At 38.9% G+C, this 21,895-nt stretch overlaps 1 protein-coding gene across 8 annotated transcripts in view; it reads right to left on the bottom strand.

The window, feature by feature from the left end:
- Positions 1-21,895, bottom strand: part of LOC137046988 (probable E3 ubiquitin-protein ligase HERC1) — a 97,902-nt gene that overhangs the window by 16,771 nt on the left and 59,236 nt on the right. For 6 of the 8 annotated variants that reach the window (XM_067424522.1, XM_067424516.1, XM_067424521.1 and 3 more), the window contains 21 exons: positions 19,490-19,697; positions 14,981-15,108; positions 14,285-14,493; positions 13,428-13,696; positions 13,285-13,337; positions 12,566-12,763; positions 12,269-12,443; positions 10,304-10,553; positions 9,854-10,070; positions 8,877-9,139; positions 8,629-8,756; positions 8,350-8,474; positions 7,717-7,929; positions 7,486-7,613; positions 5,863-6,062; positions 4,959-5,073; positions 4,647-4,778; positions 4,465-4,566; positions 4,207-4,380; positions 1,067-1,372; positions 572-637 (listed from right to left, as the gene is read on the bottom strand). In XM_067424522.1, coding sequence (XP_067280623.1) covers positions 572-637; positions 1,067-1,372; positions 4,207-4,380; positions 4,465-4,566; positions 4,647-4,778; positions 4,959-5,073; positions 5,863-6,062; positions 7,486-7,613; positions 7,717-7,929; positions 8,350-8,474; positions 8,629-8,756; positions 8,877-9,139; positions 9,854-10,070; positions 10,304-10,553; positions 12,269-12,443; positions 12,566-12,763; positions 13,285-13,337; positions 13,428-13,696; positions 14,285-14,493; positions 14,981-15,108; positions 19,490-19,697 — 3,659 coding nt within the window. The remainder of the gene's footprint in view (positions 1-571; positions 638-1,066; positions 1,373-4,206; positions 4,381-4,464; positions 4,567-4,646; positions 4,779-4,958; positions 5,074-5,862; positions 6,063-7,485; positions 7,614-7,716; positions 7,930-8,349; positions 8,475-8,628; positions 8,757-8,876; positions 9,140-9,853; positions 10,071-10,303; positions 10,554-12,268; positions 12,444-12,565; positions 12,764-13,284; positions 13,338-13,427; positions 13,697-14,284; positions 14,494-14,980; positions 15,109-19,489; positions 19,698-21,895) is intronic. The other 2 variants (XM_067424518.1, XM_067424523.1) reach the window with 1 other exon arrangement.

The raw sequence follows: 21,895 nt of genomic DNA, 5'->3' as shown, positions 1-21,895 counted from the left end.
TGGAGTACTTTTATAATGGATGGATGCACATTTTTTAGTCTTCAAATTTTAGACTGCCATCCACTGGCATTATAAAGCTGGAAGAGAAATGTTTTAATATAACTCTAATGTATTCATCTGAAAGAAGAATGTCATACATACCTAGGATGACTTGAGGGCCAGTAAATTATGGGGAAAAAATAATTTTGGGGTGAAATATCCCTTTAATGTTTACTAACAGCTATATTACACACTAAAAAAGCCTAATGGGGCACTTAAAAAAAAAAAATCATCACAACATTATTTCCTTTATACACAGCTGTAGAGATAAAAAAAATACATAAAGATGTGCTTTAAATGAGGACGAAAGGGTGTGCAGGTAGCTGGTAGAGTTTGTGTGAGGTAATTTAAAAAAGATGAATGAATAAAAACATGTAAAGAGCGATAAAAAGCTGCCTGAAAGAACAATGCTGAAAACAAAGACTTTACTGACAGAGACGAATGAGGAAGATCAGGGTAGATCCGGATGTCTTTACACACACTTCCACATATCTGCTCAACCCCACACACATTCAGGAATACAGGGACTTACTTCAGGTTTAGTGGTCGCCCAGGACATGAGTTGTTCATCCATCATGAAGCTCCATTTACTGTTGTCCTATGAAGAGAACAAAAGACACTCTGCATACATTCTCATATCAAAATAACCTTCAAGAGGCATATTATGGAAAAAAAAAGGACTTTCTGTGTTCTATTAAAACAATGAATCATAACATTAAAAAATTTAATTTCAAGCAAAAAAAGGTATTTGAATTTGGAAATACGTACAAAAGTACAAGAGTCTGTATTTAAAGGTGTATTTTTGCATAAGACAAAAACACAGTTTGGAAGATAGATTTATGATGTACATGCTCATTACATATAATTTGTCACTTTTAAACGAAACAAATTTTTTTTTTACATAGTGTACTTTTAATATTACAAGGGTCAGTGGAACGGTCAAAAAAACAACAACAAGAATGTTCTTTAAATATCCAATTAGCTAACTTACAAATTTGACAAAGATTGACTTTATTTTGTTTCTTACCAGAGGTTTGGTGAACTCCGTGGCTCCTGAATGAAGGAACTCCGGTGCGATGAAGGCTTCTGGGAAGGGCGTGCCACGAGCAAACGCCTCTGCGCTCTTCACTGTGGTTGAATATGTGGAGAGCCAGGTCCACTCTGAGGGGCAGAAAGATCCAGGGGCCCCGTCCCGTTCCGGCCCCGTCCCACTGTGGTGAGGAGGTCTGGGCTGACGGCACAGTAACTGATCCAAGAAGAGACCCACGGAAAGTGTGGCCAGACTCTGAAGGAAGGCGCTGTGGGTCAACTGATCACCCGCCATCACATGACTCTGAGGTGCAAGACACACATGAAGGTAAATTATGTGGTATAATTTCTGTAATGCACTGAGAAAAACTTCATAATGCATTAAATTCACTACATGTTACAAGTTTGGAATAATTATTAAGTTTATGTTTTTGAAATAAATATCCCCCACACCACTACACCATCACCACCAGGCTGCGCAGTGGTCACAGTAACAAGGCATGATGGATCCATGTTCTCAATCTGTTTACGCTAAATTCTGACTCTACCATCTGAATGTCTCAACAGAAATTGAGACTCATCAGACCAGACAACATTTTTCCAGTCTTCAAATCTCCAATTTTGGTATGCTTGTACAAACTGAAGTCTATTTTTCCTATTTGTAGAGGAGATGAGTGGTACCCGGTGGGGTCTTCTGTTGTAGCCCATCCGCCTCAAGGTTGAGCGTGTTGTGGCTTCACAAATGCTTTGCTGCATACCTCGGTTGTTGGGGTTATTTCAGTCAAAGTTGCTCTTCTATCAGCTTGAATCAGTCGGCCCATTCTCCTCTAACCTCTAGCATCAACAAGGCATTTTCGCCCACAGGACTGCTGCATACTGGATATTTTTTCCCTTTTCACACCATTCTTTGTAAACCCTAGAAATGGTTGTGTGTGAAAATCTCAGTAACTAAGCAGATTGTGAAATACTCAGACCAGCCCCGTCTGGCACCAACAACAATGCCACGCTCAAAATTGCTTATTCTGACATTCAGTTTGGAGTTCAGGAGATTGGCTTGACCAGGACCACACCCCTAAATGCATTAAAGCAACTGCCATGTTAAGTGTCGAGGTGTCCATGAGCAAGACACCTAACGCCAAACTGCTACCGACGAGCTGGATGGCGCCTTGCATGGCAGACACTGCTGTCGGTGTATGAATGAGTGTATGAATGGGTGAATGTGAGGCAACATGTAAAGCGCTTTGGATGGCCAAAGGGTCTGTTGAAAGCACTATATAAATGCAGTCCATTTACCATTTACCATTTATTTGTTTAATTAGATAATTGCATTAATACAGAATTTAACAGGTGTTCCTAATAATCCTTTAGGTGAGTGTATATATACTGTAAAACTACTGTATAAATTATATATATATATATATACGCACTCACCCACCACACACACACACACACACACACACACACACACACACACACACACACACACACACACACACACACACACACACACACACACACACACACACACACACACACACACTTTCAATAAAGCAATTATTAAACCAATTTAAATTGAAAAAAAATTCCACAATATTACAGTTTTTACTGTATTTTTGATCAAATAAATGCAGTTTTGTTAAACATAAGAGACTTAAAAAAAAATCTTAACATTCCAAATGTTTGACTGAAAGTGTTTAAGCTAAAAGCTGCACGGGAAGTTTCTTTGATGGTTTTTACAGAGCTGTTTTGGAATATCTGATGGAATATCTGTGTGATCTTTTCATTCAACCATTGCATCTCAATAACTTTACTGACATAATCAGGAAAGTGTTAATATTTAATGTACTTGGGCTGTTTAAAAAGCTAAAATGAAGTAAAAAGAGGTGGTGCTGAGGTGCTGTTGACCCAGAGAGCTGCAGTTCATTAATCAGAGCAGTAGCTGCAGTGTGAATGGAGTGCCTCTGGTCTCTTTCATGGGGCTGTAGTTTAACCGGGGACAATAATGAATGTTAAAATCTCCTTTTGGAATCTCTGAAAACTATGAAACAATCCCTACAGCAAAAATTCTGGAACCTGACTTATTTGCATATAAAACCCATGTATCTTGTCTAGAATCATAACTATTTCCTTTTCTTTTTAATTTCCCTTTTTTAAGTGTTTTTCTTGTTCATTTTCAGTCATTATTTTTATTTTGTACATGATTATATATTTTGTAAATATCTTGCAAAAAAAGTAGATGTCTGATATCAGCATTTTTTATTATATTTATCAAGAATATTGGTTATTTACTGGCTGATACCTTTTTTAAATATATGAATACAGTCAAACCAAAATGTATTCAGACACCTTCAATATTTTCTCACATTATCACAGTTTATTCGCTAAGAGTTAAACTGTGTCAGAACAAATTCATTTTGATAATGCCAAATAACTTTGATAGAAATGTATGTAATGGATTACAACCAACCAATCATTAATAAATGTAAGCACACAATTAGTTAATACCAATTTAGCTCAACTAATGACCAAGCAATGTTTCATTTTGTTCAGTCTGTGGTGTAAAAGGTCACATTAGCGATTAAAGAAAAAAACACTTAAGCGTAACACGGTCAGTTCAAAGTTTCTGAATCATTTTGGTCCCAAATGTTTATCAATTTTACAGGTAGTCCACTGTATTAAGAATATTTGGGTATAATGTGTTACAGTTTACTTTATCCTCACTTACATAAGTAAACTATACTGTAGTGTCCTGCACTCACTAGTAAACAATAATAATCTGGTGTCAGAAGAATTTTTGGTTTGACTGTACATACAAAAATCAAAAGAGTAAATTGCCAATATAGGACAATAACCGGTCTGGTGCAATCAGATATTTAATAGTTTTTGCCTATTTTATTTATTTAGTTTACTATCTAACAATAACATTTATCTCCAAGCATTAAAGACATTATCTCTTTATTTTCCCTTCTCTTTAATGTGTTTATTTATTCTTTTTTTTCACCACAAATTAGCATTGATTTATAAGTCATATTAGCAATTTATCTGTTATCAGCCATAACATAAAGAGAGCAAAATATACATCATTAAATGGAAAATACGTGCGGTGAATTTTGAGTTTTGATGAGAAAGTTTATGTACCTTCTCATAGCTGTACTGCTCCTGAAGTAGTGTGGGAAGGCGCTCAAGAAAGACAGCCATGCAGGGAGCACGATTCAATCCCAGAATTCCCTGACTGCGTAGAACGGAGCGGCAGGAGGCCAGAACGTGATTTTGAGAGATCCAGTCTGGGGTACAGCGAATTAGCAAAACATCCTGAGATGGGAGAAACAAATAATTAAACCCTTTTTAAATTAAATATTAATTAAATTAAACACATTTTCCAAAAGTATTTGGTACCTTTGATCGACCAGAACAAGCAGTCACCCCTATGTGTGGTATCCAGGTGGTACAAACCACAGAGCCCATTCCTGTAACCATAGTCTGCAGGACTGAACCATCCTAGAACAGAGGGGAGAAGCGTTACAATCAAAAACAGGAGTTTTGTAAAGCTAATAAAAGAAACACCAAGTTTGAGTCACCCTGAGAGACCAGATGTTGAGCACCCCTCCGATTCCTCCAGACACCAGAGCAAGTCCACTGGGGCAAAATGACAGCGTTTTTACTGCGGTAATGTGTCCACTTAGTCGGAACACACATTTAGCATTGCCCCGCTGAAAAGCGCACACCCACACACACACACCAAACAAAACAAAAAAAATACTTTAGGTGACACATTTAATCTAACGGAGCGAAAGTGAATTAAAATGTAAGGTTAAGCAGGTAATAAATAAGAAACTTAATTTACTCCAAGTAAATTATCTCCCCAAAAATGATAAATATGTAGTTCTGACCTTGATGGCGCTGCTCTTGTCTTGGCTGGTAGATGGGGTGAGGAAATTGGGCACTGAGACATTAGTGCCCCCTTGAGGAAGAGTCCACACATACAGGAGGCCATTTTGACATCCACTGAGGAAATGAAGAAAGGAAATTCTAAAAACTTGGATGATGGATTACACACTTGTGCATCCTTGAGTACAACACGACAGCTTAATGCCCATATATCCTAAAAATAATATATGGAAGAACTGATTTAAAGCTCTCAAAAGCTATTCTGAGATATCTGCTACCCATTCTTCAAGTAAATGGTGCGACAAAATAATAAAAGTGCCATATTATACACATTTGTAGCACCTTTCAAGTCCACTTAGTCAAGGTTTAATCCACCAAAGCTGTCATAATTTAATATGACTCTCTCGAAGATATTTAGGATTTGCTTTTAGAACCACTTCAGCTCTGCAGGATACTTTGAATGATTGAATGATGACGCAATATTGGACCCACGGGTCTATATACCTATCTATTTTCTAAATGCAAATTGTAAATTGCAATGTTTAAATCAACATGTCATAACTGGATCTTCAGGTGCACACGACACGAATTTGTCTCATTCGACTCTTTCACTTTCGAGTATAAAACTCACATCTCAAAATCCTATCAAAAACAAGACACCGCCCTACATTTTTTTCTTTTTTCAACAATCTGTTAAACTCAGATATACATCACAATAAGAAAGGATTTGTTGCTACTTCCGTTTCATTGCAACTTTAAATCTATATGTAAAGGGATTCTGTTAGGATTGGCTCGCTATAAGTAACATCACCAGCAAGATGCTAAATATCGAAGTGGGTGAGAATATGTTAATGTGCACTAGTTCAATGTTTGCTTTAATGATTATTAAACACAAGCCACACTCACACTGCCATCATTAGACGAGGCTCTGCCCCTCTCCCGGGCAGAGGGCACCACTCAGCTGTGTTGACGGTGCCCGTGTGGAACAGAGAGTGGAGGGTGACCCACGCGCCGCTGGCACGACCCCAGATCTTCACAACCTCAGAGCGGCCAACAGACAGCAGCAGATGTCCTGTAGGGTCCCATCTGAGTGCACTCACACTCTCCTGTAAAATAATTGAATAATAAAAAGAGTCACTCAAAAAAGATATGGGTTTATTATGTTTAAGTGTGTGTTGGGTTTCACACAGTGTATGCCAAAACTGTCTAAGCTGTGTAGATTTGAGGAATTTAATTTAATTAAAAATGTTTATTTAAAAACAAATTATGTTTGAGTCATCATTTAAAAGTTTTGCTGAAGTCCACATATAGCATTTTATTTTTGAGATGAAATAAACTACGGTTCAAAAGATTCTTTAATGTTTTTAAAAGATCTCTTACGTTCATCAAGGCTTTGTTTATTTGATCAAAAATGCAGTAATATTGTGAAATATTACTACAATTTAAAACAACTGTTTTCTATTTAAACGTAATTTATTCCTGTAATGCAAAACTGAATTTTTCAGCATCAGTCTTCAGTGTCACATAATCCTTCAGATATCAATCTAATATAACAATTTTATGCTCGAGAAATATTTCATATTAATAACTATATCAAAAATATGATACTCTTCAGGATTGTTTCATTTATTCCAAATAGAAAGTTTGTAATATTATTCATGTCTTTATCATTTCTGATCAATGTAATGCATTCTAACTGAATAAAATTATATATATTTTTTTTAATCATACTGACCCCAAATTTTGTGTTAATAGTGCTAATATTTAAATGCAACTATTTATCACAATCATTGATTAAATTAAATAAATGAGGGTTTTGTATTGTAAATGAGGGGTGGTTCCGTGTTTTTTTTCTAGGCTTGGTTGTGTTTATGGGGCGCAGTATAACATGTCTTAATACTACTTTTTTTTTTTAAACACTGTATTTTTCTTGTATTTGACCTTTATTCCACACCACTGTCTCCACTGTCCTTTGAATGTCTTGTTTGCTTCCTGCTTCTATGAAGCCCATCCCTCTGAAAAACGCAACAGTCTTAGATTGTGTTAGATGGCCAAATGTAGTTTCCTGTATTTTTATTGGCTGAAGTGCCAAGCACAGGTTGTCCGGAAACGCCACGGCCCTTACCATTACGGGCAGAAGTCACATCTGCAGTGACTAGCAAGGGTTTATGATGTCACCAACCCGGGAAGAAGCTTGTTGTAGTCCAAACAGGACGTTTTTGTAGGCAATAAACTGCCATGACTTTAAAAGACATTAAAAATATCTCCGTTTGCACTGAACTTTCAGCGCTGTAACTTTGCAGATACTGTTTATGCTCAAGCAGCAACATTACACACTAACTAAAGTTAAAAAAGTGAAATCGCATGCAACCACCCCTTAATTAATGCAGGCTTTTGTGATTCACTTTACTAATTAGATCAATAAAATATTCAGTTGTAAAAAATTGCCACCATCACAGCTCTTTTCAAATGTCGCACAGACTCAGAAAGTATGCAATTTCGTTTTTGATGACTGAAGTTTTTACTCACAGGAAACGCTGTTAGCAGAATGGGTGGTTCGGTTTCATAGCTCTCTGCTGTTGCGAGGAGAATTTTGCCATCAGGATAGCCCACAGCAAATGGTTTCTCAACACTGTACCAGGCCAGACATTGAGGTGCTGAACAGAAGGAGGAAAAAGACTGTTAATTTGCCACAGAATTAATCATTTTTTCCAAGCACATTAAAACAGAGAGATCATCAACACTTTTTTTGCCACCAACCTTCTTTCCTGTGGCAGTGAGTGAGCTCTGTCCTCTCCACTCTCAAGTCATCTGTGACCTCCAGCCAGCAGAGGGAGCCGTCCAGCCGGCCCACCAGCAGACTCTCAGGGCTGACCTGACTACAGGCTTCCTGGCTGAGGAACGGAGTGGAAGTCTGCACCCATGAGAGCGCCGTGACCCAGGAGGACTGAGCCTCTACGTGTGCTTGAGCTCCTACAGGAAAGAAAACAAATAAAGGTGTTTGTACTACAACCAATTTGTAATATACTTTGGGTCGTTTTTATCCATCAGGATTTAACTGGATTGTAAATGTTAGATTATGAAATTAGTAGCCAAGACATGCACCACTAATAAAATTAATAAAATCGCATAGAACCCCCTAGTAACTACATAAGAACAACCCCCATATACTAATAACAATTCCGCGGATATTCCGTAACAGCTCTCAAGTGCACATAGTGGTGGATTTTCAAAAGAGCGCTAGCGTTTTCAACTGGCTAAAAAACTGCTTTGGTGGACACAGCCTTACTCCTACAATCAACTATAAACTACATTATACCTGTTCGATTACACAAGACTTTGTAGCGCTGTAACTGCGTGTGTGGATATGTGACAGTGGGATGCGGTTCTGACCATTGACGGTCCAGATGTTGATGAGTTTGTTTTGGAAGGCGGCCAGTAGAGTTCCCCCTGCGCTCCACAAGACTGCGGACAACAAATGAGATCCCATCGAACCATCTGAGCTCTGAGCATCCTCACTGCAGGGAAGAAACACACACAAGCACAGAGGTGTCAGAGCCCAAAGCATCTATTTCTATCTCATTGTGCAGAAAAATAATTTCCCATCAGACAAATGAAACTTTTGGATTTCTCCCTATCCTAATCAAAGAGACGAAAAGCAAGTAGTCTCACCTGACACTGCAGCTGTGTGTGTGCTGCAGCTCTGTTGTGTTTGGCGTTATGGCCCACAGCCGAACGGTTCCGTCCTGTGAGCCGGTGGCCAACAGACCTTGTTCTGCATTCCAGCTGCAGCTGCTCACCTACAAACACAACAGCCAATTAAAAACAAGATTTTCTGTGATGCCCTGGACAAAGTTCACAGTAAGAATAGCTCTTTATAGCTATGTAAGAATAGCTTGTTGTATCTATTTCCTCTTTACCCTGTTCTGATGTCCTTCCAGCTTCCTTATGGGGCACTTGCGCAGATCTCCGGCTATGTCACTGTATGTCTGGGGTCTGGCGATGTTGTCTTTCTCAGAAACTGCCAGGGCCTGGACCAGCTGTTGTGCCGCCCATTGGCGGTGTCTACTGGTCAGCCTGGCTGACAGGGCACAGGCAGCAAGTGCATTAGCCAGCTCCAGCGGTCCGACCCGCACCCCAGCTTGAGAGAGAGGTGGACCTGAGGGTGGAGGGCTTCCTCCTTCTGTCCAATGACATGTGGAGTTAAATAGAATAAATTAATAGAACATTTGAATTCCAAAAAAAAAAGTATATATGGGTAGATAGTAGTAGTAGTAGTACTTTATTGTTCAACCTAAGTTGAAAATTGATCTTTGGTCTCGTCACACAGTCACAGAACAGTTAACAGTACACAACATCCAATAAATACATCTAACAATACAATACATCCACAATGACAAAATTATATATTACTTTAATTGCTTTTGGCACTCTATAACAACGTGATTTCCTTATTATATATTTTTTATATATAGTATAAGGATATATATATATATATATATATATATATATATATATATATATATATATATATATATATATATATATATATATATATATATATTATATATATATATATATTATATATATATATATATATATATATATATATAATATAAGGACTCTTCAGGTCCTAATAATAATAATAATAATAATCTTAAAATTCCAGTTATGCGAAACATATTTTTTTTTATTCTAATACAGGATTTTCATGACAGTGGGACTTATGAAAGGTAAAAACAAAATGAATAAATAAATAGTAAAAATGTAAAATTAAATCATAAATATCAACAAATAAATCAACAAATAAAATTGTATAATATAATATAATATTAAAAAAATTCAATATATGTACCCAATGAATTAAAATTTGAATTAAAAATATATATTTTTTTACCCTTTGATTCAGTGGAATCGCTTCTTTCCACACTGTAACGGAATCGGACACCTTTCTCTGTCAAGAGGGACACGAGACTCTGTGTGACCAGGAAGGTGGGCGGGGTCAGTTCTCTCGGCTCCTGCAGCGCACTCTTCAGGGCAGCGCTTTGCCTCATTCTCTGCTGCGGATCAGTGATAGCACTGATGTTCATCCCTGTAGCTGCTGCCATGAGATCCTGAGAGGAAGGACATGCAGGTGAGACAGCATGATTAGGAGGAAGACAGGGTGATTAAATGAGCTTAAAGGAGAGAATGATAAAGAGTGTAACAAGGATAATGAGGTGAGAAACATTAGCAGAGAAGTTAGGCAGTAGGAGAGAGAGAGAGAGAGAGAGAGAGAGAGAGAGAGAGAGAGAGAGAGAGAGAGAGAGAGAGAGAGAGAGAGAGAGAGAGAGAGAGAGAGAGAGACCTGGGTGCAGATGTCCACTAACTCTCTGTAGGCAGCAGGACTATGGGACACTAAGCTGCCGATAGCTGAGCTGAGGAAGGACAGAAAGGCAGAGCCTGTGCGATCGCTCACAGAGCCACGGCCAACCCCCTGCTGGTCCATGCCTGTGTGGACACGCCCCCCTGCTGCCAGACACATCAATCGCACCAGGATACGGATGTCAGCCAGACCCAGAGCTTCCAGACCACTGGACTGATTACACACTGAACTACTGAAACACATAGGGATAGAGAGAGCTTTGAGAGAGAGTTCATAATGGACAATAACATAAATACATTGTGTATACACATACAGGTGCTGGTCATTTAATTTTCATTATTTCTTTCACTAATTTAGTGAAATTTATTTCACTAATTCCATTCAAAAAGTGAAACTTGTATATTATATTCATTCATTACAAACAGATATAACAAATGTTTTACAACAAAAAAAAATATTTCAAATGTTTATTTATTTTAATTTTACTTAAATATAACTGACAACTAAGAAAAATCCCAAATTCAGTGTCACAGAAAATTTGAATATTATGAAAAGGTTCAATATTGAAGACACCTGGTGCCACACTCTAATCAGCTAATTAACCTAAAACAGCTGCCAATGCCTTTAAATGGTCTCTCAGTCTAGCTCTGTAGATACGCAATCATGGGGAAGACTGCCGTCTTGACAGTTGTCCAATAGACGACCATTGAAACATTGCACAAGGAGGACAAGACACAAAAGGTCATTGCAAAAGAGGCTGGCTGTTCACAGAGCTCTGTGTCCAAGCACATTAATAGAGAGGCAAAGGGAAGAAACAGATGTGTAGAAAAAAGTGTACAATCAATAGGGATAACCGCAGTGAGTGGACTGCAGCTGGAGTCAGTGCTTCAAGAACCACTACACACAGACGTATGCAAGACATCGGTTTCAGCTGTCGCATTCCTTGTGTCAAGCCACTCTTGATCAACAGACAGCGTCAGAAGCGTCCCACCTGGGCTAAAGACAAAAAGGAGTGACTGCTGCTGAGTGGTCCAAAGTTATGTTCTCTGAGGAAAGTAAATTCTGCATTGGTGCAGTAATTCAGGGAAAAGGAGCCTCAACCAAGTATTGAGTGCTGTACATGCTCATACTTTTCATGTTCATACTTTTTAGTTGGCCAAGATTTCTAAAAATCCTTTCTTTGTATTGGTCTTAAGTAATATTCTACTTTTCTGAGATACTGAAATTGGGATTTTCCTTAGTTTTCATAATCATCTAAATAAAATAAAATAAAAAATGTGTAATAAATGCATATAATATACACTTTTTGAATGGAATTAGTGAAATAAATCAACTTTTGATGATATTCTAATTATATGATCAGCACCTGTATATAAAAACAGACTACAACGTTAGTAGCAACAGATTATTTGTTTTGTATGTACATCTGAAAAAACTGATTACCGAAAAAGAAAAATGAAGGGAGGGGACTTGGTTCTATCCATATGAAGTTGACTGGATGGAGGCAGATCTAAATGAGAGCATGTAGTCGATTTTAAGAGAGTTGAAATGCTGGTTAGTTATTTTTACCATTAAACAGCTTGGGGGGAAAAAAAATCAGAATTTGACAGATCACAGTAAGGAAATTTGGATTCTGAATTTGTGTAAAGTAGTTTATGATTGTGAGAATGCATTGTGCAGAATGGATTTAAATCAAATAACAAGTGTTCAACAGAATGGAGAGTACTATAAAATTAGAGGGCCAAGGGAAGGGTAAAACATTTGTGAATGATGGGTGTGATCTTGATGGGTGAATGATGGAATAGTGCAAGGCTCAGATTCCGTCGAGGTCAGTCAGACATTGATAGATCAATCACAGTATGACACATCAGATACGTGTTGAAGGAGTTTACAGAGCAGATGATATTCTGCAGGAAAGTAAGGCGGAGGTGTGCGAGCGGTTGTTACCTGGAGGAGGTCTGTGAGAGAGCTCTCATCACCATACTGTAAGCCAGCAGGATCTGAGCGGTGGATGTGACTCTCCTCAGAGCCAACAGCCTCTCCTGGGGCTCCCGAAGGGATGCTGCCTGCTCCCCTAGACTCAGGGGAACCGAGGCACTCTTCAGCTCGGTGCTAACAACACCTACACACAATAAACAAACAACAATGTGTTGCATTTCACTGTGATTTTGGGAAGCTCTTACATGCAATATGAATGGGAACACTGTAAGCATACTGTAGTCGTTAAATATATGAGAATATTACCTTTGTAAAACAGGTTACTGTCGCCACTGACCGAGCCACTGACCAGAGCTCCAAGAGGGTCATGTTCCATGAAGGGGATGGGGTCGGGCACCGGCTTCTTCTCACTCAGACCCAAAGGTCTAAGAAGAATCCCAAAGTCCTCCAAACCTGTAAGCCGGTCTGGGTCTAAGTCTTCCTGGTTACCTGGATCCCACTCATCTAACGAACACATCATTGCACATGAACTCAAGGCAAGTAGTTTAAAGCACAGTAGTTTAAACCTAACACATATCACCATAAATCCGCATTACATTAGGAATTGCCAACCTTTTTGCCTTACCAGTTTTCCGAAATGTTATGTTTAAAAATGCAAATCAGGCATTATATAATTAAATACCGTATGCACTACTTTCCATACATTTCCAGAATATAAATCTGAACATTGAATAAAGGTCAGGTTCAAAAATATTATTTTATTTTGTTGACAAATTAGAGGTTTTTACAAAGGGGATTTTGTATATCTCTTTTTAATTGCGGCATAAATCTGAAAATAAATGTCAACAGCAAGGGGAAAAAAACATTTACCTTGTTTGGAGGAATAAAATGTTGTATAAAATCAGACAAACTATATATGAACAAACCACTCTGTAAAAACCTTCAGTATATGAGTCATATTATTTATATTATCATATTATAAAAGTCAAGAAGAACCAAATATCCCAAAATTGCCATACAAATACCTTCTGATGTACCATCCAACTGACCAATCAGATCAGACGCCAAACCTCTTGCTCTGAAAAAAGAAAAGAAAAAAAAATTCATCTGGGTTGCTATATAGAAATGGTAAATGCCTACAACATGCTCATAATTTCCTCATATTCACCTATCCTGTTTAGAGTTCATAACGCCCAGGTTGGAGGCCAGATACTTTTCCCTGCATGCACTGCATAGGAGGTAGTATGGGCTTCCTGATCCGCATTCGCCTCCAAACCAGCCATCCACGTAGGCCCCATTGCTGCGGTAACCACGGCGACCGGCGCTCTGACCGCAACCTGGATGGTGGCGCTTCATGTGGTTGTTAAACTGCAGGGTGAGAGTGTTACACAGCTCACACTCCACCATCTCATGGGGTTCTGGGTGCTCTTCTCTTCCCTGAAACAAAAATACATGGACAAATAATATTAACACAACAGAACAATTGACAAATGTAACGAAAACAATCAACAGAAATAATACATGAAAGATAGAAAGATGACAGAACAGAATGATGAGTTAAAGAATGATAAAGAATGATATAATCTTAAGTTATAGCATGAAAAAAAAAATGATATTTGATTGAAATATAAATCAAAGGGTGGAAAAATGGAAAAATAAAATGGTAAATGAGAGAATGATGCACAATAAATACATAGATAGAAAGATATAAAGAAAGAACGATGGATGGATGGATGGATGGATGGATGGATGGATGGATGGATGGATGGATGGATGGATGGATGGATGGATGGATGGATGGATGGATGGATGAGTGTTGTATTGTATTGTATTGTATAGATAGATAGATAGATAGATAGATAGATAGATAGATAGATAGATAGATAGATAGATAGATAGATAGATAGATAGATAGATAGATAGATAGATAGATAGATAGATAGATAGATAGATAGATAGATAGATAGATAGATAGATAGATAGATAGATAGATAGATAGATAGATAGATAGTCAGTCTCCAGCACCTCTACCATCCACAGCGTGTCCCTCTCAGAGGTGATGAACTCTGGGGTGAGCAGCTCCTCGTAGGGCTCTTCATGGTACGGATCATCCATGTAGCCCAGCTCTGAGTCTTCTTCAGCAGCAAATGGGTGCGTTTCAGCCCGCTCTGGCCACTCTGCCACTCCCACTTCCTGTCTGTACAGTGATGGGACAGGACTGGGCGACGGGGAGTCTGAAACAAACAAGATAGGTGAGCAAACTTCAGAGCAGAGTCACTGAAATGTCTCAATGCACAGTACAATCAGTTCACATCCACATACAGTTACAGTACATATACATGTACACTACCGTTACGCTTGGGGTCAGTAAGGTTTTTAATGTTTCTTAAAGAAATCTCTCATGCTGCATTTATTTGATCAAAAATATATCTTAATACAGTAATTCAGTCTTCAGTGTCACATGATCCTTCAGAAATCATTCTAATATGCTTCATTTTGCAATGGTGAAAAAAGTGATGTTTAACATTTTTGTGGACTCTTTGATGAATACAATGATCAATGAAACAGCATTTAATTGAAACAGAACTCTTTTGTAACATTATGAATCCAGTTGTTACTGTCATTTTGATGCATCCTTGCTGAATAAAAGCATTCATTGGGATGACCCCAAACGTCTGCTGAACGGTAGTGTACATAAGTGTACATGTGTGAAAGTCTGACCTGCTCTCCTGAAGGATGTTCTCTGACCCACTCCAGACCGCTGTCTCCGTGCAGGTGGAGGTCTGTTCCTGGTGAGGTGAACATCTAAGAAGTTCTCTCTCTCCACCAGGTCCAAACCTGCTAATAGACTGGAAAACACATCAGAATACACACAGTCAATAAACGCACAATTCCATGAAGTGTGCTCTGTTGGATACCATATATTTTAGGACGTTTAGTAGGTCATGTGCTACTATAGTATCAGTACAGAAGAAATAGCAAGAGTAGTATGCCATTCCAAAAACAGACACTAGATACATTACCATTTAAAAGTTTTAGATCAGTAAGATTTTTTTATTGGTTTTGAAAGAAGTCTCTTATGCTCACCAAGGCTGCATTTATTTTATCAAATATACAGCAAAAACTGTACAAATGTGAAATATTATTACAATTTAATGGGGACAGAAATGCAATATAATATACATAATTATGTTTTTAGTGATAAAGTTGATAGCGTAAAGACCTTACATAATGAACTGTTACGTTTTAATTACATTTGAATGGTGATTGTGTATACAGTGAAGTCGCCATTTTACACCGTCATGTTTCTACAGTAGCCCTAAATGGACAAACTTCATTACAGAGCGCTAGCTACTCTCTGCTGTCTCAGACGACCATATTTTTGTCCTATATTGGCCACAGTAGCTTCTCTATGTGCTTCGAAATAGAGGTGTGAGCGGTGGCCGGTTGCAATTTGCAACATCATCGCTAAAATGTACAGTGCACCTTTAAAATAACTGTTTTCTATTTGAATATATTGTAAGATGTAATTTATTCCTGTGATGCAAAGCTGAATTTTCAGCATCATTACTCCAGTCTTCAGTGTCACATGGTCCTTCAGAAATCATTCTAATATAATGGTTTGCTAGCCTAGAAATCTAGACGCACCCTAGTGGCAGCAAATCTGTCATCTAGCAACTCTCAATAGACTTCTGAGCTGGAAAACCAAACTCTGGTCGGGCCAATCACATTGTGTATAGAGTTGGTGGGCGGGGCTTAACATAATGACGGCCGTGTTGCGCTTGCGTGTTTACGTGTAGTAAACACAGAAGCTGGCAAACGGCGGTCTTTCGAATCAGCTTTGGCCGCGACTTGGAAGATTAGATGTTAAGCTTTTCTCTTTTCTCTCTATTTGTGAATAAAACACATGCCATGCCATGCCATGTCCAAGATAACAAAACCATCAGTTCCTGGGAAGTTACTGCAATCGATGAAACTACTGTGGCTCTTTTTCCTACATTAGAAAAGACTTGCACCTCGGAGCGCACAGACAAAACATAATAAACCGTCATGATATGTTGCATTGCATTCTGAGGCAGATTTATCTGAGGCCGATTTATTAACGGTGCGAAGAAAAGGTTCTATACTTTGTCCTACGAATGAAAAGTAGATTGTGCCTAAGTACAAGAAAATCTGTATTTTTTAAACGTGCGCACACAGTTCTTAATAAATTGATAAATCCCACGTGTGTAAGTACATGCTTGTTCACGTTCACTGCTACCATCATTAGCATTTGGAAATGCCTACAATTAACCATACAGTCCCTTATCTATTTTCTAGAAATACCTGATATTAACCTGACTTTTAATTAATTAATTGGTGTTAGAAATAGCTCATATGAAAAGCTAAAACCCTCCCAAATGATGTTTAATGCACTGAAATAAATAATTTTCATAGAAAAAATATTTATAATTTAATCAAGACAGAAAGGTCAAATTTTGGCAAGACAAAAGTTTTGTCGCCTATACAGAAATTTAACAAATTTATTGCAAATACTAAAATATGTCAGCAAATTAAAGTTGTGGTGCTGTGAGATCCAAATTTAATATCTTGTATGACTTCCATGAGCTTGAAGGACTGCATCCATGCGGTTTGGCAAGGATTCATACAATTTATTGATGAAGTCATCAGGAATAGCTAAGAAAGCAGTCTTGCATGCCTCCCAGAGTTCATCAATATTCTTTGATTTCGTCTTCCATGCGTCCTCTTTCATCCTACCCCACATATGCTCAATGATGTTCATGTCTGGTGACTGGGCTGGCCAAACCTGGAGCATCTTGATCTTCTTCGCCTTGAGGAACTTTGATGTGGAGATGGAAGTATGCGATGGAGCACCGTCCTGCTGCAGAATTTGGCCTCTTTTATGGTTGGGAATAAGAGGTAGCTATGATTTCTTGGTATTTTAGACTATTGATGTTGCCTTCCACCCTGCAGATCTCTCGCACACCCCCATACTGGATGTAACCCCTGACCATGATTTTTCCGCCACCAAACTTCACTGTTTTCTGGGTGAATCTCGGATCCATTCTGGCTCCAGTAGGTCTCCTGCAATATTTGCGGCGACTGTGGTGTAATTCAACAGAAGATTCATCTGAAAAATCCACCTTCTGCCACTTTTCCAGCCTCCATCCTTTTAGCAGGCTGTGGGCCTTGGCAAATGCCACACGGTTTTTCAATTGTCTTTTGTTTAGTGCTGGCTTCTGGGCACTGATTCGACCATGGAGGCCATTTCGAGACAGAATCCGACAAACTGTTCTGGTTGACACAGGGACTTCAGGTGACCAGGTCTCGTGGAGCTCTGCTGCAGTGGAAAATGGGCTGGCCTTGGATTTTCGAGCCAACAAACGGTCCTCTCGAGCAGTTGTCTTGCGGTGTCTGCCTGACCTGGGCTTGTCAAAAACGTCTCCAGTCTCTTCAAATCTTTTTTTTATCCTCTGTATTTGACGCTGAGACACATTGAAGGTGTCTGTCACATCAGCAGTGGATCTGGTCTTCAGCCTCTTGATAATCAAAACTTTAGTCTCAGGGTGAATCTTAGGCATGTTTGCAGAGGTCTAGTTGCAGTTGATGTAAAGGTCTAGCGTACTGGGGTTCTTTTTATACACACTTGAGACCTAATTGATCCATTATTAGTCACAGGTGAAGCTCATATGACAAGGTGACAACACTTATGTCTTTGCAAAAATTGACTCAATGGGCTTTACCAAGCTGTGAATATTAGAATACTTTTTGAAACTTTAGTTTTTCACTGAAACATTATCACAAAAGCTGGTGGGATTAAAATGAGCCATTTCTTGTAAAAAAATCTTGATTAGAAATATACTTCAGCGGCACTTTAGGTCAACTTGTACACAAGCAACAAGACTTTTGTCAGGGACTGTATGGTAATAACACTTCCCTTTAAAAAAAAAAAAGAGCATGTGATTGTGTTTTTCCCTCAACGCAATAATAGCAAAGAGAGCAAAGAAGAGGAACTTCACAAAGACAGAATGAGTCGTGCAAAGACGTTTAACAAGAACTTGGATCACACATGATTTGCACGTTAACAGATTGAAACCCCTTTTCTATTTGCATCATTAAAATTGTTGGTTGATGGTGCTTTCTATGGCTCCAATTATGTTTGGGAATCAGCGCCATTTTATTTTGTCTTGTTGCGCACTTCGGTAAGGGAACTGGATGTAGGTTGGGGCCAAGGAAATAATTGTCACAGCTGTCTTTCATAAGAGGTTGACACCAATTACTCGTGTTAAAAACTAAAAAATTATAAAGTGAGTGTTTTAGAATTAAAGGAAACAAGACATATGTGGATTGCTTAATGCATACTGTGACACTCTTAAATGCTTTTTATGTGTAGTGTCACTATTCTACCACTAGATTCTCTGTGTAAGCATGCTCAGAGTTGTGCAAAATTTACACACATTTCTATGTATAAGTACAACCACACTTTGCGTGAAGCTGTCCTTGTGCACTCATTACACACAAATCAGTGTGCACTTCATTGATAAATGAGGACCCTGGTGTTTGGGAATGCATTTGTGTGAGACAGTTCTGGGAGGTAGTTATACCAAATAATTTTGATGACAGACTTTGGCTAAGGAATTTCAGAATGACCAAACTAACATTTTAGATGCTTTGCAATGACATAGATCTGCTGGTTAGTCCAATTAACCAAACTCATTGGATAAATCAGACAGTTGACCACACCCATTTACTTCCATAGTTAGACAAAAAAATAAAAAAATGGCTCAGTGGTTTATGTAGGTTGGCTACAAACCGGAAGGTTGGTGGTTCAATCCCCGGTTCCACCTGACTAAGTGTCGAGGTGTCCATGAGACACCTAACCCCAGCTTGACACTGCCGTCGGTGTGTGAATGAGAGAGTGAATGAATGGGTGAATGTGTCAATACGTAACGCAATATGGATGGCTGTTGAAAGCCCTATATAAATGCAGTCCATTTACCATAACTACGCCTTTAATTTTTTGTATAAAATGTGAAAAATGTAAATTTTTTGTAAAATGCATTTTGACATGAGTGTTTTTTATGCAAAATTTGAAAGTGGACATCAAAAAAAAAATCTTACAATCAGTTGCAATTGATTAGGACTCAGATTAATATGCAAGAGATTGATTTATCGCTTGTCACTTTGTGTTGTGCCCGGTTGGGACATGGCATATATGTGTGAATTCACCTCTCGTTGGGTTCTCTGCTCTCCTGTAGGGTCAGAGAGGCAGGAGACTCTGGGCACTGGACCGTTTCAGGCCCTTCAGATGAGGGTGTATCAGTCGTGCCCCCTGCAGATGAGCCCTCTCCCCCCTGCTGCTCCTCTGTGATAGGGTGTTCCAGCATCCAACTTGCCAGCACCTCGATGGTGCGCGAGTCCACCTCTCCAGTAACCCCTAAGAGATGTCACAACATCAGTTAAGGAGAATACCCCGAAAAAGAGAATATGTATCTCACACACACACCTATACAAACATTCGTGTGTGTGTATACATTTATTTATATTTATATATATATATATATATATATATATATATATATATATATATATATATATATATATATATATATATATATATATATATATATATATACACTCACCTAAAGGATTATTTGGAACAACATACTAATACTGTGTTTGACCCCCTTTCTCCTTCAGAACTGCCTTAATTCTACGTGGCATTGATTCAACAAGGTGCTGAAAGCATTCTTTAGAAATGTTGGCCCATATTGATAGGATAGCATCTTGCAGTTGATGGAGATTTGTTGGATGCACATCCAGGGCACGAAGCTCCCGTTCCACCACATCCCAAAGATGCTCTATTGGGTTGGGATCTGGTGACTGTTGGGGCCATTTTAGTACAGTGAACTCATTGTCATGTTCAAGAAACCAATTTTGAAATGATTCGAGCTTTGTGACATGGTGCATTATCCTGCTGGAAGTAGCCATCAGAGGATGGGTACATGGTGGTCATAAAGGGATGGACATGGTCAAAAACAATGCTCAGGTAGGCCGTGGCATTTAAACAATGCCCAATTGGCACTAAGGGGCCTAAAGTGTGCCAAGAAAACATCCCCCACACCATTACACCACCACCAGCAGCCTGCACAGTGGTAACAAGGCATGATGGATCCATGTTCTCATTCTGTTTACGCCAAAGTCTGACTCTACCATCTGAATGTCTCAACAGAAATCGAGACTCATCAGACAAGGCAACATTTTTCCAGTCTTCAACTGTCCAATTTTGGTGAGCTTGTGCAAATTGAAGCCTCTTTTTCCTATTTGTAGTGGAGATGAGTGGTACCCGTGGGGTCTTATGCTGTTGTAGCCCATCCACCTCAAGGTTGTGCATGTTGTGGCTTCACAAATGCTTTGCTGCGTACCTCGGTTGTAACGAGTGGTTATTTCAGTCAAAGTTGCTCTTCTATCAGCTTGAATCAGCCGGCCCATTCTCCTCTGACCTCTAGCATCAACAAGGCATTTTCGCCCACAGGACTGCCACATTACTGATGTTTTTCCTTTTTCACACCATTCTTTGTAAACCCTAGAAATGGCTGTGCGTGAAAATCCCAGTAACTGAGCAGATTGTGAAATACTCAGACCGACCCGTTTGGCAACAAAAATAATGCCACGCTCAAAATTGCTTAAATCACCTTTCTTTCCCATTCTGACATTCAGTTTGGAGTTCAGGAAATTGTCTTGACCGGGACCACACCCATAAATGCATTGAAGCAGCTGCCATGTGATTGGTTGATTAGATAATTGCATTAATGAGATATTTAACAGGTGTTCCTAATAATCCTTTAGGTGTGTGTGTGTGTGTGTGTGTGTGTGTGTGTGTGTGTGTGTGTGTGTGTGTGTGTGTGTGTGTGTGTGTGTGTGTGTGTGTGTGTGTGTGTGTGTGTGTGTGTGTGTGTGTGTGTGTGTGTGTGTGTGTGTGTGTGTGTGTGTGTGTGTGTGTGTGTGTGTGTGTGTGCTATTTTGCAAATTCTCCCACTTAGCAATCATGGAGGGGTCTGAAATTGTCATCGTAGGTTTTTAGACATAATCTAAAAAAAAAAAAAAAAAAAAAAAAATCCAGAAATCACAATGTATGATTTTTTAACTATTTATTTGTATGATACAGTTGCAAAAAAGTATTTGATAAAATCAATGTTAATATTTGGTACAGTAGCCTTTGTTTGCAATTACAGAGGTCAAACGTTTCCTGTAGTTTTTCACCAGGTTTGCACACACTGCAGGAGGGATTTTGGCCCACTCCTCCACACAGATCTTCTCTAGATCAGTCAGGTTTCTGGCCTGTCACTGAGAAACACAGAGTTTGAGCTCCCTCCAAAGATTCTCTATTGGGTTTAGGTCTGGAGACTGGCTAGGCCATGCCAGAACCTTGATATGCTTCTTACAGAGCCACTCCTTGGTTATCCTGGCTGTGAGCTTCAGGTCATTGTCATGTTGGAAGACCCAGCCTCGACCTATCTTCAATGCTCTAACTGAGGGAAGGAGGTTGTTCCCCAAAATCTCGCAATACATGGCCCCGGTCATCCTCTCCTTAATACAGTGCAGTCGCCCTGTCCCATGTGCAGAAAAACACCC

Source organism: Pseudorasbora parva, chromosome 18 (genome assembly GCF_024679245.1).
Source record: "Pseudorasbora parva isolate DD20220531a chromosome 18, ASM2467924v1, whole genome shotgun sequence".
In the NCBI taxonomy this organism is placed as follows: domain Eukaryota; kingdom Metazoa; phylum Chordata; class Actinopteri; order Cypriniformes; family Gobionidae; genus Pseudorasbora; species Pseudorasbora parva.
Note: the sequence above shows the minus strand (reverse complement) of the source record. Positions and strands in the feature narration are given on the sequence as shown.